The sequence below is a fragment of the Lycium ferocissimum genome, chromosome 9 (assembly GCF_029784015.1).
Source record: "Lycium ferocissimum isolate CSIRO_LF1 chromosome 9, AGI_CSIRO_Lferr_CH_V1, whole genome shotgun sequence".
Taxonomy (NCBI): domain Eukaryota; kingdom Viridiplantae; phylum Streptophyta; class Magnoliopsida; order Solanales; family Solanaceae; genus Lycium; species Lycium ferocissimum.
The window spans coordinates 6179414-6195017 of NC_081350.1; the positions used below are offsets into that span (position 1 = coordinate 6179414).

At 34.3% G+C, this 15604-nt stretch overlaps 2 protein-coding genes across 5 annotated transcripts; both read left to right on the top strand.

Annotated features, from left to right (window-relative positions):
- Nucleotides 1-6959: 6959 nt before the first annotated feature.
- LOC132031549 (L10-interacting MYB domain-containing protein-like) lies at nucleotides 6960-8211 on the top strand. Its single transcript, XM_059421537.1, has 2 exons — nucleotides 6960-8045; nucleotides 8134-8211. The coding sequence occupies exons 1-2, from the start codon at nucleotides 7671-7673 to the stop codon at nucleotides 8209-8211; spliced, it is 453 nt and encodes a 150-aa protein (XP_059277520.1). The 5' UTR covers nucleotides 6960-7670.
- A 685-nt stretch (nucleotides 8212-8896) lies between these two features.
- On the top strand, nucleotides 8897-15385 carry LOC132029562 (uncharacterized). 4 transcript variants are annotated; one of them, XM_059418827.1, is made up of 8 exons: nucleotides 8901-9247; nucleotides 10168-10207; nucleotides 11439-11509; nucleotides 11917-12011; nucleotides 13328-13395; nucleotides 14055-14165; nucleotides 14373-14535; nucleotides 15368-15385. In XM_059418827.1, exons 1-7 carry the CDS (start codon nucleotides 9040-9042, stop codon nucleotides 14509-14511), a joined length of 732 nt encoding a protein of 243 aa, XP_059274810.1. In that variant the 5' UTR covers nucleotides 8901-9039; the 3' UTR covers nucleotides 14512-14535; nucleotides 15368-15385. The 4 variants fall into 4 exon arrangements, with proteins under 4 accessions (XP_059274811.1, XP_059274810.1, XP_059274809.1 ...); XM_059418826.1 differs by lacking the exon at nucleotides 15368-15385 and adding an exon at nucleotides 15116-15339; XM_059418828.1 differs by lacking the exon at nucleotides 15368-15385 and having other exon boundaries at nucleotides 8897-9247; nucleotides 14288-14423.
- Nucleotides 15386-15604: the final 219 nt, after the last annotated feature.

Below are 15604 nucleotides of genomic sequence, written 5' to 3' on the forward strand. Positions count from 1 at the left end.
CCGTAAACCCCAAAAAATCTTCAAACTCAAACGCACTACCGACTATCTCCCGAGGCTATCTGCTCACAATCCACATACACAGATACACATAAAAACACGCTACAAAAGCACTCGTGGCCTCGAAATTCCCAACGGAGGTCTCGTTAACCGAGTCAACCCCCGATACCTTAATTCCAACTTCCCAACCCAAGTCCCAAAATGCATCCGAGTGCATTGGGAACCGAATCAGATATATACACAAGTTCTAAATGACCATCCGGATTTCTCGGAATCGACGTATTTTTGAAAAAGGTCTGTTTACCCAAAAGTCAACTTTGAGTCAACTCTTTTTCCCTTTAAACCCAAATTTCACAAAAAGTCGCCCGAAATAAATCTAGACACTTCGAAAAGCGTGTCAACAGTCCTCTTGGGTCAAAAGTGAGCTAATCAAGCTTGGAAAGGGGTGAAAGTGCCTGAAAGACTATAACGACCAAGCGGGTCATTACAAGGATAGACCACAAGTCTAACTGTCAATACAACAACAAAAGCAAATATATATTTCAAGTCAGAACCTATATTCTTATACAAAAAGATGGGATTCAGAAGCTAATACAATCAATAAGTTTTAAAAAGAGATCTATTGAGAAGCATGGTACCTCATAATACTATCACAGTAATCACATCCAATTTTATATACATACACATATATATATATATATATTACAGTGAAAAGTATTCTCGGAGCCCTATAAGTTAAGAAATCGATACCTTCTTAGACCACAGCATCAACCTGACAAGTAAAGGAACTCATCATCTAATACTCATCTAGGGATACAAATGTAAGTCGTACATATATCCTTTACAACATTATAAATTAGATACTCCAGTAATATGAAGCATCAGGCAAGTTACTACTAAGCAATTTATTATTTAACACGAAATCCAAGCTTTTTCTATGTTACAAATAGTATTGGTCTTAATGAAACACATTATCCTACAATAATTGCAAGAGTTGGAACTTATTAGTAGTTAAAACGAGAAATAGAAACTTTGAGCGCTAAAATATTCCTTTACTTTCTCGGTTATTAATGCTACCTCTGCGACATCTCTAAGAAATTTATCGATGTCCCAACTTGAATTAGGTACAAAATTTTGAAAGCTAAATTGGTACCAGCACACAACAAAGATAGCAGATAAAATATTTAAATATATCTTATCATGTATGTGTCTAATTCAAGAGTCGTCTCTGTTTGTATAGATGTTTTAAAATCAAAATCATATGATCTCTTTTTCTTTAATGAATTCTTTTTGTTCTTAATGAGCATATATGTACCTAGATAAATTTTTCCATGTGACATTGAGGTAGAGTGTCTACAAATTCACTATTGATCAGAGCCATTATAGACTTCATCAGAAGTATACTACTTTTACAGTGCTACAACAGCTACTTTTACAATGCTACAACAGCGTTTTTATCTTATTAGGCAGTTGAACAAAGGTGCTATAGCGACTATATTGGATCATATTTTTATTACAACATTTAAATGGCTGACAGAAGTTGACTCCCAATTTTATTATTCCCTTTTTTCAAATTACTTATAGAGGCGTCCTATTATTTAAATAAATTAGATAAATCTATATGCCAAAATAGCATTAGTATTTAAGTGTGAATGTTTTAGGAGTATATTTACTAAAACTAGCTTTTGTGTTACAGGCAACACACGCATCCTTTCACTATAACTACACAATAAACCGATAGTCAACAGAGCATATTGCACATCTCTTGAAGAGCCATTTTTCAAGAATTTAATCAAAACAACCAATAACCCACCAAATTTCATCATTTCTTGACGCCCCTCTTTACATTTCGCCAACAAACCCAATACCTCAACTGCTCTTTCTAACCCCGAATTAGCATTCTGAATAAATAGCGAAACAACCCGATTCGGCACAACCCGAACTCGATTATCGAGAAAAGAATAAAAAGTATATAGAGCAGTACTTCCTTTCTCTCTCTACTATTTCCACCCTAAAGAAGCGAAATTAATCCAAGAATTGCATTTGGGTATGCCTCTATTGTTGCCTTATTCCAGTGGCATTTCTTTTTTCGGTGGAAGAAAGTTGTACCATCAGAAAAGGACCAAATATACCTCTTCTGTTATACTTTGGGTACAAGTATACCCTTCATAAATTGGGGCACATGTCGTCATCCTATTGGGTTATTTTGACTATTAAAATTCAATCGATAACCCTGTATCCAACCAAAAGACCGATACCTATATCCAAAAAATTGAGGCAAGCTCCAGCAATGACAGCTGCTGATCCACCATCCGTCGTTGTCTCCCTTGCCGATCGTCGGCGCTAATTAAAATCATACAGCTCTATTCCCAATCTACTTCTCTTCTAGATTACAAACATGGATCTCTCAGTTTTTACCTCATTCTCGCCTTTTCCGACATGATTCTTCAATAAATTAAATGCCCATTCCAAGTGAAATTTAATTATTATTTTTTAAAAGATATGATTCCTCCAGTAATTGAGTTTCGTCTTCTTCATCCTTCTATGGTAAGCTTTGGTTCTTCCGTTCCAGTGTGTTCATCCTGTTTTCAACACGAATCCCAAACACCTCTTCTCTTACGATGTGCAACACATACATCTTTTCACTATGACTACACAACAAACTCATAGTCAATAGAGCATATTTCACAGCTCTTGAAGACCCGTTTTTCAAGAATTTAGTCAAAACATCCAACAACCCACCAAATTGCATCATTTCTTGACGAGCCCCTTACATTTCGCCAACAAACCCAATAACTCAACTACTCTTTCTAACCCCGAATTAGTATTCTGAATCAATATCGAAACAACCTGATTCTCCACAACCCGAACCCGATTAACGGGAAAAGAATACAAAGTATACAGATCAGTAGCGGCTTCCTATCTCTCTCTACTATTTCCACCCCAAAGAAGCGAAATTAATCCAAGAATTGCATTTGGGTATGCCCCAATTGTTGCCTTATTCCGGTGGCATTTCCTTTTTCTGGTGGAAGAAAGTTGTATGTTTTTAACTAGTGCTGGCGATTGGCGACAAATGGTGGATCGGCAGCCGCCATTGATGGAGCTTGCCTCAATTTTTCGAATACAAATGAGTCCGTTAATTGGATATTGGGTTATGGATTAAATTCAATAAACCAAGTATTCTTTGCAAAACCTATAACCAACTCCAACTTCCTTATGCCAAATAAAGTGAAAAATATTTAATTTTCATGACCAAACGCCAACTAAAGATTCTCCAATATATTTTACTTTAATTTGGCTAGTATAAATAAATAAAGGGTGAAAATTATTTACACCCGCCCCCCCCCCAACCCCAACTATGCTTTAACAATCAAACTCCCCCCTCAACTTTGAACAATAGATATTCCCCCTCCCCCCACCACCACCGCGCCTTTATCCTATGCACTTTTTCAAATGCCTATTTTACCCTTACATTATCAACTTTTGTCTTCTTTTTTTACTTTTATAAAATCATGATATCTTTTCATTTTTTTAATTTATGTAACAAACTTCTTATAGAAAATAAATGTTACCTTCTAGGTGAAGAAAAAAGTGAGAAATATTAATGAGTATATAAGTTAATGATGTTCTATAATAAAATAAATTAGCAGAATAAACATAGCGTTAATATTATTAAATAATAATCAAAACTTTAATATTTATTTATCAAGTGAAAAATAACATGTCATAATAACTTTATAAATATATTGATATGCAGGTAATGCAAAAACAATTATAAAATGGAGGCAAATGAAATAATTTATTTATATTGTAAATGAATTTTATAATAATTTAGAAATATTCCATTAATGACCACCAAAACTTGTTTATTTATCTAACAAAAAATAATAGAGAGTAAGAGAAAAGTGAAACTTAAATATACACACATGCATGTACATACATAGATACATATGTATTGCATAAAATGTTGAAATAAAAATCATAAAAAATAGCATTACATTTTGTTACAAATTCATAAAAATATTATTCTAATTATAATGTTAATGAACTTAAATAAGAATCAATAAATACCGGATTAAAAAAAAAAAAAAAAAAAATATATATATATATATATAACATAAAACTGTATTACATAAATTGAGGATTGAAAAAACAAGATGAAATAGTCATTGCATAGGATAAAGGGGAAAAATGTCTATTGTTCAAAGTTGAAGGGGTGATTTTTAAAGTAAAGTTGGGGTGATTTTTCACCCAATAAATAAAGGGAAAAGGGTCAGATTTGCCCCTATATTTTCGTATACAGATTAAATTTGCCCTCCGTTACTCTTTGAGTACAAATTTACCCTTCCCGTTAAGAAACTTATCACAAATACCCCTCACTCTAACAGAATGTACACGTGGAGGGTGACATGGAAAATGACCAATTAAATGTAAGCACATGGAATTTATGCAATTTATTAATCAAAAAGAAAATTTTGAAAAGAAAAAGAACCCCTAATTTCTAAACCAACGGGCTCACCCACCCAGCCCTCCTTCTCATCCTTCCCATGAAAACATGGCAACAAAGAGAAGCTAAAGCAGGATACTTTTAGGATCCATTTGGCCATAAAAATTATTCATTTTTTTTTGGAATTTTTTTTTACTTTTTTCCGGAATCAACGTTTGGCCATGAAAATTCCAAATTAAAGTTGTATTTGGAATTTGAAAAATAAGAAAAACTTATTTTTCAAATTTTTCATTTTCTTTACAACCAAAACAAGTACATTCCAACAAAAAAAATACAATTTCAAAACTATGATCAAACACAACTCCAACTCAACTCCAAAATTCCAAAAAAAAGTGAAAAAGGTTTTGATTTCTATGCCCAACGCCTACTTAGTCATAGTTCTCAATTCTCTCAAATTTAGGTCCCAGAAATGTGGATGTATCGGGTACAAGCTTGAGTAGAAACTAATGAACTGAAACTTTTTACAGTGATTCATGTTTCCTTGTACAGTGACAGTAGCTAACCGATTAATATACTTCTGATCATGAGGCTGAATAATGGTAGGTGGATTTCAGCGCCATTGGAAGTCGTTGATTAGAAATTCCACGATGATTAGTCTGCGTGTTCAGCTACTTGGCCGGCGGGATTAGAAATGGAAAGGGGGGCAGAGGTGGTTGAGTGTTGGTGGGGATTCAAATTTTTTTTTTTTTTTGGTAAAATAAAATATTACTCAGCTCCTTTTTAATTAATAAATAATTTTTCAAATAAATAGCATAAATTCCACATTATTACATTTAATTGGTCATTTTTCACGTCACCGCTCCACGTGTACATTTTTGTCATTTTTTTGCACGGATTGCCCTTCGTTTGGGGTGGTCTTTAAATTTTGCCCCTCAAATTTGCGATCTTTAAATTTTTGCCTTCATATTTGTAGTGCTTTAAATTTTGCCCTTCAACGGAAAAGATGAGCGAATACATGAAGTTTTGGGTTCGAACCCCCGCTCGTGCATAAAATAAAAAATAATTTCGCAAGGCGGGGGGTGTATGGGATCCAAAGTAATACAATCTTTGACAAAAAGTTAAAGTTATGCCGGGATCCTAATAACTAAATGTACGCCTCGAGGCGTAAGTGCCTCACGCGTACTTTTAGTTAAACATAACTAAAAGTCACTGGAGGGGGTGGCATACAAAATTTAAACTTTGCCTTATAAGGCAAGCGGTAGTTTACTCATGCTTGTGGTTTTGGACAAAAAAAAAGCTCGTGGTTTATAAAGATACTTTAAGGATTAATTGGCTACGAAATATGGACTTGAAGTGATCTGCTTTGTTTAGATTCTAAAGAGTGTACATATTTGAAGGCATCGAGAAGATATTATGTGGAATTGAAAAAGAAATTAAGTACATCACCGATTCAATATTTACATAGGTTTGTCTCGATGTTTGTAACTATGTTCTAACTGGGTTGAAGTGGTTAAAAAAAAAAAAAAATACATATATGCTTCAAGACAAAGTTTGCTACAAGGCATAAGTATGCCCCCTATCGCATAAGTTAATGAGCAAACTTTTGTCCGGACCATGATAACTTTCGTGGAAGGAATTATCGAGTTACGCGAACCCGCATACTTACGCGTGCCAAGTACGCCCAAGGCGTAAGTATGCCGGTCCGTATAACTTTGATAATTCCTTCGCGAAGTTACTTGGGGGGGCATACTTAACGGGGTAACTTTTATGCGGACCGCATAACTTTGTGAAGGAATTATCGAAGTTGTCTTGGGACCCCGGCATACTTATGCCAAGTCCGCTTACAATTGTAATTATCTTCGGTCCCGCATAATCCTTTGGTATTATTCAACAAAAAGTATCTCGGTCCCGCATAGCGAAATTTAAACTTGCCTTGCGAATTTTTTTTTTTTAAAATTTTGACCGCGCGTGGGTTCGAACACGAAACCTGGGTGTTAGAAAGACGGAGTTTTAAAGATTTCAAATATGAGGGGTAAAATTTAAAGACCACCCCGAAGCTACGGCAATTCTCGCGAATCGCCCCTTTTTTGTTAGACCGAGGCCTCGTTTGTTTGCATTTACGGGGTCCGAATCTTAATCATTCGCATTCGGCCCATTAAGTGCGTTGTTTTTGCTGTACGAATTTTAATTATTGATTCGCCCCATTAAGGCCATTTGTTTTGTTTCCTTATAAAACCCTCTTAACGGATCCGAATAGGTACGAACAAATCGTATCCATAAAAGAGTCTTATTCCATTCAGACTCATTAAATAATACACGCTATTAACAAAATACGGCTTCTTTCTCTAGCAAAATTTCCACGCCTCCCTCTCTGCTTCTTCAACCAAAATACTATTTTTTTTCTCCTCTTGAACTGGTAAGTTTTCATAATCTTTACAAGTATTTTTTCTAATATCTTTTATATTCACAATATTTTCAGATGTATTAATGTTTTTTTTTTAACCTGCTACTGGATGGAAAAATTTATTTTATGAACTGGGGCAGTACTCATTAAGCCTTCCCTTCTTTCTCCCAATGTTGCAATTATTATTTACAGAATCCCCAAATTTCTCCTTTGACATAATTGATTCTCTTTCCTTGTTTTTTGTATTTACATAGGCAGCTTTACTAGCTTGTGAGGCTTCCCCACTTTTCATCTTTGTGTGGTCAGCTTTATTGAATTTTGTTGTGTTTAAATCTATTCTAACAAGGCCTTTCTCTGAGGTAGGCCCATCTAACTCTCTTTCTCTAGCAAAACCATTCCTTTTGCTCGTGGAAGGGTGGTTTCCTTCCAGGGATTTTTTAATTTTTTCAGGAGATTAATACCGTGTTTGAATTATAATTTTTAGTCATAGTTGGGATTAGTACCATGATAGAAATTATAATTTTTCGTCATAGAAATTATAATTTGAGATTAGTACCGTGATAGAAATTATAATTTTTAGCCATAGTTGAGATTAGTACCGTGTTGAATTATAATTTTTTATTAGATCAATTTGTTTAGTCATAGTTGATGTTTGGTTACTCCTTGTCAAAAACTTGATGTTTGGCTACTGGATGGAAAAGTTGATCTTATGAACTCGGCAATACATGAGACAACTGGTGCATGCTATCTTCTCCTTTATAAGACTCTATTATATTGTTAATTATTATTGAAGATATTTTGGAAAATATATGATAGTAAATTATGGTTGTGTCAGTTCATTTGTTATATTTATTATTTTTCAATATTTCAGCTATGGAACAATCTAGTGAAAATTCAAGAGTGAGTTGGAAAGATATGGATGTAGTAAAGACATTTTTAGAAAATTGTATTCAAGAAGTATCCTTAAATGGGAGACTTGGAAGTAGTTTGAAGCCAGACTCATGGAACAAGGTTAAACTAGCTCTGGAGACTTGTCATCGCTTTAGCGTTCCCCAAAAGAAAATGAAGAATTATTATGATTATCTGAAAGAAAAATATCAAGCTTGGTTGCCACTAACTAAAAAGACTGGCAATATTTATGATCCAACAACCAATACCTTTCAGATGTCTAATAGTGAGTGGGATGAGTACATAAAGGTTAGTCCATTATTTGATAATTTTTTCTTTATTTTGCTTTAAAGAAGAAGGTTTAATTAAAAGTATGATATCTTATATTTGAATATAGGCTCATCCAAAAGCAAAGACGTTGAGGAATTCACTTCTACCCTTTCCAGACCTATGCACAAAACTTTTTCGCAGATAATGCATAATATGCGTGAACAACTTGCACTTCAACTAATGCAAAGAAGAGGAAATACTTGAGAGTTTTATATTTTCATTATTTGAAATACTTCTAGTGTTTGAACCTTAGACTTTGATCTGATGTAGTTAATTATTTGAATTATCTTATACTTGAGCGTTTGAAATGGAACGAGATTATGTTTAGCTGAATGATTTTTTTTGCTAACAAATTAACGTTGAATTCTGGAAAAAAAAAATCATGTTACCTTGTTACAGTAGTATTTTTTTACGTTGATATATAAATTTTAGTTTGCATTTAAGATAATATAAATTTTTTATCAAATATAATATTCAAATATTATTTTCTATCAACAATATAAATTTATTATGCTAAAATGAGATTTTTATAAAAAAAAAATTTGATATAGTATAATTTCACGTACGCACATTCGAAGATATCAAAACAAACAATCTTAATTATTCGGTACCAGATCTAAAGACTACATCTTAATTTTCAGATGTGCATTCGTATCAGATATCAATCTTAATACATATCTTAATATGAGAGTATTTATTCGATTTCGTACGTCTTAATCTTATTGGAAACAAATGAGGCCTCAGAGTATTTGTAATAAGTTTCTAAAGGGTAAATTGCATCCAAAGTATAACGGATGACAAATTTAATCGGTTTACTAAACTATAGGGGCAAATTGATGAGAAGGGTACATGTACCACACCAGATTGACAGGTGTAGTTTAAAGGGGGTAGAATGGTAAATTCGAGATGCTGAAGTGGATAAGACACTGCTCTCTTCTCCGTTGCCAAACAAACACATTCCGGCGAGACAGAGATGACAATTACCATCTACACCCCTGCGCATGTTAGCACTAGCGGCCTAAATTCCCCTTCTCCGCTGCGACGAACCTTGTTGCCGGCGGCGAGATGTCACAACACCCCTGCGCATGTTAGCCCGTTATTCTCGGAGAAAAGGCGGGAAAGCAGACGATTGGTCACAATATCCCTCGGTGTCTTGCTTCAATGGCTCGCCGCTCCTAAAGGTGATTTATTCCCTTCATTCTAATCAATGCTAACGTGCGCCACCGTCATTGCTGTGCGCCTTAGTAATTGCTCCCTCTGTCCCAAATAGTTGTCACGTTTCAACATGCATCTTAAAATATTGCTCAAGACTGTCTCAGTTTATGTGGCATTTTTCATTTTTCGAGATTCAAATTAGATTAACTTTGTTTGCATCTATAATACCAATTTCGATCACGATCTCACTTACATAAAATTCTATTGCAGCCAAACACGGCCTTATACATGACCAGAGGATTACGGATGTACTTCCTCTGTCCCAATTTATGCAATTTATACACTCCCTCCATTTCAATTTATGTGAACTCATTTGCATTTTGGGTACGGAGTTTAAGAAAGAAGAGAAATTTTTTAAACTTGTGGTGATAAAGGAGTCACATATTTTGTGTGGCTATAAATCATTGCATAAAGCTAAATTGTTTTCAAATCTAGAGAGGAGTCATCCTTTTTGGCACGGACTAATAAGAAAATAAGTTCACATAAATTGAAACAGACGGAGTAGTAATTTTGGTATAGTTTTTGAATGTCTAAATTTTTTATTTTAAATATTGAGTTAATATAATTCAATTTAGAAGCTTCAAAGATGAGTCAAATTGACTCTCAGGAAGCGAAAATTGCCACATAAATTGGGCAGAAGGAGTACATTTTGCAATCCTCTGGTCATGTATAAGGCCGCGTTTGGCTGCAATTGATTATTATATAAGTAAGATCGTGATCGAAATTGGTATTGTAGATGGAAGCATGAAATTGTCATTTATATTCATTGCTCTGTGTGTGTGTGTGTGTGTTGTGTTTTTCTTTTTCTTCTGCAATTTGTTTTGGATTTATGGCAAATATTACAAGCGACCTAAGTAAGTTGATTATGGAAATTTTTGGTTTGCAGATGCAGTTGAAGCTAGCCCTTTTGACAAGTATGTTAAAAGGTGAGTACAAAAATTGTGGAAATTTGGAATAGGTTGCATATAGAACTTTTATGCTAGTTGATGAAAATATGGCTAATTTACAGAAGTGGATTCAGCAGATAAGTACTTAAGTGCACGTACACCTGATCAAAGTATATAATATATATGAAAAAATTAAAGAAAGATCATAAAAATCTGTATATATATTAAGGGGTGCACCTGAGGCATTTAAATCTTCGATCCCCTCCATACTATTGTGTGTTCTTATAGCTTGTGAGTTCTGACCATTGAACTATATCAAGAAGCAGAGTTAGGCTTGATTGCCACATCTATGTAGCTGAATGGGGCAGATATTGATCATGTTTAGCTCCAGCCTCCATTAATCTCCCTTAATTATATGTTTCTTAATTATATGTTTCTCTTTTAATAACAATAAGCTTGATGATATATATAATAACTTGAGTTTGCACTTAGATCTTTTTTTTTTTTTTGAATCAGTAGTTTGCACTTAGAAAAATTTAGTGAAAATGAAAAAAATAAGGAACTTTTTCTAGTATGATAATGAAAGAGGCGAAGCATTGATAGTGATTTTGTTTAGTTCAGGAAAGGTTTGCATGGTTTCATTTAGCCCGGCAATTTGAATGGAGTTATATCATTTTCTTTCTGCCATGCCCCTCTCATTCTCAAGTCAAATTTTCAAATCTTGGGCAATCTGCGTTATGAAGCTGGCAACACTAATGCAGTTACCAGTTTCAAAAAAAAAAAGCTGGCAACACTAATTTCCCCAAGTGGTGTTAACTATTCAAAATGCGCAAAGTTTTGGGTTCGAAGCACTGTTGTCTATTTCCAGGGATGAAACTTGTATTTAAGGCTAAATTCCGTCCCCGGGTCAGAAAAAGCAGTTTCCATTCTTTCCTCGAGGGAATTATAGTATTGCCAACTTTTGTGTTTTCACAACTATTGATATGTCAGAACATAAGATCAAATAGCTTGTATAACTCAGTGATGTAAGGAGACTCTGTTCAATATGGCTCCACAATCTTCATTGACTTTCATCACCTGTGTGCCTAACTTCACATCTGCCAACCTGCTTTACTTAGCTGCCGTGATTGGTGAAATTGGCTTCTGCTGAAGTCATTGTCAATGTGCTTTCAATTAATTTTATAAGCCTGTGATACTTTGTGATTTCGTTTAGGGTTGAATTGAATTGTTGCGGTCATTTAATTATTTTAACTTTTGATTTGATAACTAGGAAACAGCTTGATCCACTGGAGGCTTATGTACCAGCTGTGCTGCTGGCTGGGGTGCAGATTAAGGAATTAGGTGACACTTTTTTTACTTTCTCTATTTTTGTTTCCTAACATGAAAAGCTTAAATATCTTCCATTCATGCTGCGATCCACGAGTTTAGTTACCTTTACCTCAAAAAAAAGCTTATCATGGATAAGTCTTAAAAAATGAAAACTTGTCGAGGAGAGGTGTAGTAATGTACTTGAATTTATTTTTCTAAAATATGATACTGTTATACTGATTTATTCATTTATTTCACTTCTTTAAATGTTGACACTGCTTATGGAATATCGTGTGTACGCCATTGGACCCATAATTCTAGGTCCTTGCAAATTGCCACATTTTACCAAGTGCTATATAATTGGAGTACCGTTAAGCTTTAAAAATTTTATTGTGAGATTTCACAGCATGATATTTACATGATCTTTTGGCATTTTATAGAGAAATCTTTAGAGGTTGATGAACCTAAATATGGAGATTGCCGGAATATATTGCGATCTGGTCCTGCATCATCTCTTCGTGTCAATATTCGAGCAGTAAGTTAAGGTTTTCCCACACCCCATCCTCAACTTAATGAATATCATTTTCTAACGGTTGATAATTATCAGTTTCTGTACGCCTTTTGTCAAAATTAGGAATGTAGCTGATTTAGTTGGTCTCCATTCTACTCTTAGGAATGTAGCTGATTTAGTTGGTCTCCATTCTTCTCTTGGATACAGTGTACATCCTAAGCATGAGTGAAAATATTATTGTACCAGTTGCACATATGATTATTTATATCGATTGAAGAAAGCAAAGGAAAAAGGCAATTAAGAAGAAAAGAATGCTTATTCAAAAAAAAAAAAAGAATTAACCCTTATGTCCCAAAGATGTCGTTTTTAGCTTTTTGAGAGTCAACTGCAATTAGACTTTGACCAAGTTTCATTAGTGACTTTTAAATATGTTGAGACAATTTTTGATCTCGTAGGATATTTCATGTAGTTTGTAAATATCTAAGTCTTACTTTCAAAGCATGAAGTATTTGTCAAGTTGACTCTCGTAAGCTTTAGGGGTGGAGGCAGTATGGGAGGAACCAGAGGCGAATCTAGGATTTCTAGAGCGTGGGTGCACTACTAAAGAAAGGACAAAAAATATGCATTTAGTGGGAATCGATCCTTGTTCCTCTTGGTAAATAACTAAGCTGTTACCAAGTGCACCACTAAGCCTTTTTGTTGCATGGGTGCCATCAGGTAATATTAGATCAATTCTAGAAAATATGTACATAAAATATCTAGTTTTGCAGAAGGACCATGGGTTCACATGCCCCTGGAAGGAACTAGAAAAGATTTGAAGAGAAGAAAGCAAGAATTTCCTCATTGATCTAGAAGTGCTCTACTATGGCATATCTGCTGCATGGTGCTAGTATGAACGTTTGATATCATTTGAGCCAGCTCAAAGTCCAAGCTAAATTCCAAATTAGAGAATCAGTTTGCAATAAAAGACCATTGCAAGTAGCATTTCTTTGACAGGTTATCATCTGTCTATCAAATCAAGGGAGAACATCCCAAATGCTCAAATTTTAGTTACTTAAGAAAAGAAAAAATCTAGGTACATATAAAAGAAAAAGCTCCAAATTTTTAAATATATCTCGTTGCTTGGTTTGAAAATGGCATTGCACTGAATTTAGATATTCACATGTTCGACTTATTCTAGGCAGTTATTTTCTCTTTTTATTTAGTTATGTAGTTTGTGACAAATTTTTTTCTTAATTCATCTATTGGTTGTTGTACAGATAAATATCAAAGGTTTCTTCCTACTACAAAAAGTTGATCAAATCTTGAAAAAACTCTCTTATCTTTTCATTCAATTGCAGATAGCACAATATGCAGCTGATGATGGCAATGGTAAATCAGCTTTCAGTGATGTTGATCAGTGTCTGAGGTACTACGTCGTATATTTAACTGTCAACCTGAAAAATGCTGTTTAAATACAACGTCATGCAGTAACATTATAGCTTTGCAGTTCAGATTTTCTATTAAAATTTGCAATAGCCTGCACAGGATGATCAGTCTATTGAATAGAAGATGTAAGAAAATTTTAAAATGTTCTTGGAACCTAAGTTGCACGGACTCTTCACTTTGGATGCCACACCTGTGTCGGATTCTCAAAAAATACACTACTTTTGGAGAATCCGACACGCACCCATTGATATTTTTGAAGAGTCCGAGCAACGTAGGTTGGAACACTGATGATTTCACTAGGACTTTCTCCCAAGGAGAGCTCTGTAATTGATCTTGATCCCATTCTATGGTTCTGAAATGTGACTATTTAATAGCAGTAATTTTTTGCTGTAAGCTTCATGACTTTTTTCTTAATCAAGGTTGGCTGCAAAAGATCATGCCACGAATGTGCAGATATTAACAAACTGCCAGTGAGAGATGGAACAACTTCAAAGAGGAACATCCTTTTAGTATATCCTTGTACCTCGCTAAACAAAAAGGAGCACTGTTACCAAAATGCAAATTGGACCATCATATTGCATGCAACTTTGTATTTTGACTCTCACGTGATGCTATTAGTGTTTTTATTCTTTCGTGCAGCGCGTTGGAAGGACTTGACTCATTGCTATTGCGTGCGTCAAGAAAGGATCCAGGGGCCTCAATTGGCTCGATGAAGGCACAAATTGTTACTGCCCTAAATGCATTGGACAGGTCAGGCTCCTTTTCGTTTTATTCGTTTTATTCCCTATATCCATTCTGCTCTATTCAAATAAAATAAATAATTTGTCTTTCAACCTCAGTGGTTCTTTAAATCTCAACTTATCCCTACACAGTTAACTAGTTAGAGCTTTCGCCAACTAGTTGCCAATCAGATTCTCCAGAAGGTTGAATTATGTTTTCCTCCTGTTCTTCCTTCAGTCTTCTTAAAAATGTCCCAGCTGATGTGCTTGACAATGGAAAGGCTGTAGCTGATTCATATTTTTTCGCTCGTGAGGAAGATGTAGCACCTGAGAAAGTACTGGACCCTGATCTGAAGCAACTGGAATCTATACTGTAAATACGAAGCCTTTTTCTTGACCAGGTCTGATTGTTTCATCCTTTCAAAGTTTTTGTATTGCTCAAGATTCAACCTATGAGTTGATGTACCACTTTGTTTGGATGGTTGTTACTTATTGTATCATAATGTCTCGCATTTTGATGGATACAACGTTTGGATAGATCGTATTGTTCCCGTCGTTACATAATGTTAGACATCAACAATCTATATATATAATAAAGCTAGGCATAGACAAGCTAATGTGGCACCTCTCTATAGCGAAGAAACCTATTTGTCCTTTTTCTCCTTTTTTTGCAATTTTTTCCTCCGCCATCCTATCTGTTTAGCTTATATTAAATATTATAAAAATTAAAAGTCTCTTTCCTCCATAATTTTTTTTTAAAACTGAAAAAGTATGTAAGAGTAATGACTATGCTTTTCATCTTCTCTTCATGTCCTACGGATTTTTGGGTTTTCCGCATTTATTATTTGCATTGGAATAAAAAACTGAAACATTTATTTGTTTGTCTTATGGTTATGAGTCATAATATGACCTTTCTAATTCCATTTAACGATTAAATATTCATTGCACATAAGGGATCTTATAAAAGGTATTTTGGTGCAGGAGAAGTCTACTTGCTCCTCCTCTATTTCTCTTTTTTTTTCCCTTTTTTTTCTTTTTTTCTTTTTTGAATAATGCTCCTCCTCTCTTTCAACCACAAATGTTTATAATTGCAATATCAATTGTGCTTCGGATCTTTGTTAGGCTTTATGTTAGTTTGTGGTATTTCTTTTTACCCTTTTTTGTTTATAACAATTTTCACGTTTTGTTGACTTTAGATTTTTTTTTTCCAGCTTCACTTCCTATTTTTTGCAGCTTGGTGATAATTGCTGCTAGGGGTGTATAAAGTAAACCGACAAATCGCACCAAATCGATAAACCAAGTCAAACCGAGAAAAAAACCCGACTAGTGGTTTGGTTTGACTTGGTTTGGTGTTGAAAAAAATCCGACCATAATTGGTTTGGTTTTATTTTTATTTTAAAAAAATCAAAGGAAACCAAACCAACCCGACGTTATATGTATTCAATTTTTAAAATATTTTATACATAAAAA

Excerpts from the sequence above, each read along its gene's own strand:
- LOC132031549 (XM_059421537.1), top strand. The coding sequence starts at position 7,671 with ATGGTTGTGTCAGTTCATTTGTTATATTTATTATTTTTCAATATTTCA. Across the intron at positions 8,046-8,133 it reads AGTGGGATGAGTACATAAAG|GCTCATCCAAAAGCAAAGAC; the intron begins GTTAGTCCATTA and ends ATTTGAATATAG.
- LOC132029562 (XM_059418827.1), top strand. The coding sequence starts at position 9,040 with ATGACAATTACCATCTACACCCCTGCGCATGTTAGCACTAGCGGCCTA. Across the intron at positions 9,248-10,167 it reads ATGGCTCGCCGCTCCTAAAG|ATGCAGTTGAAGCTAGCCCT; the intron begins GTGATTTATTCC and ends TTTGGTTTGCAG. Across the intron at positions 14,166-14,372 it reads GCCCTAAATGCATTGGACAG|TCTTCTTAAAAATGTCCCAG; the intron begins GTCAGGCTCCTT and ends TTCTTCCTTCAG.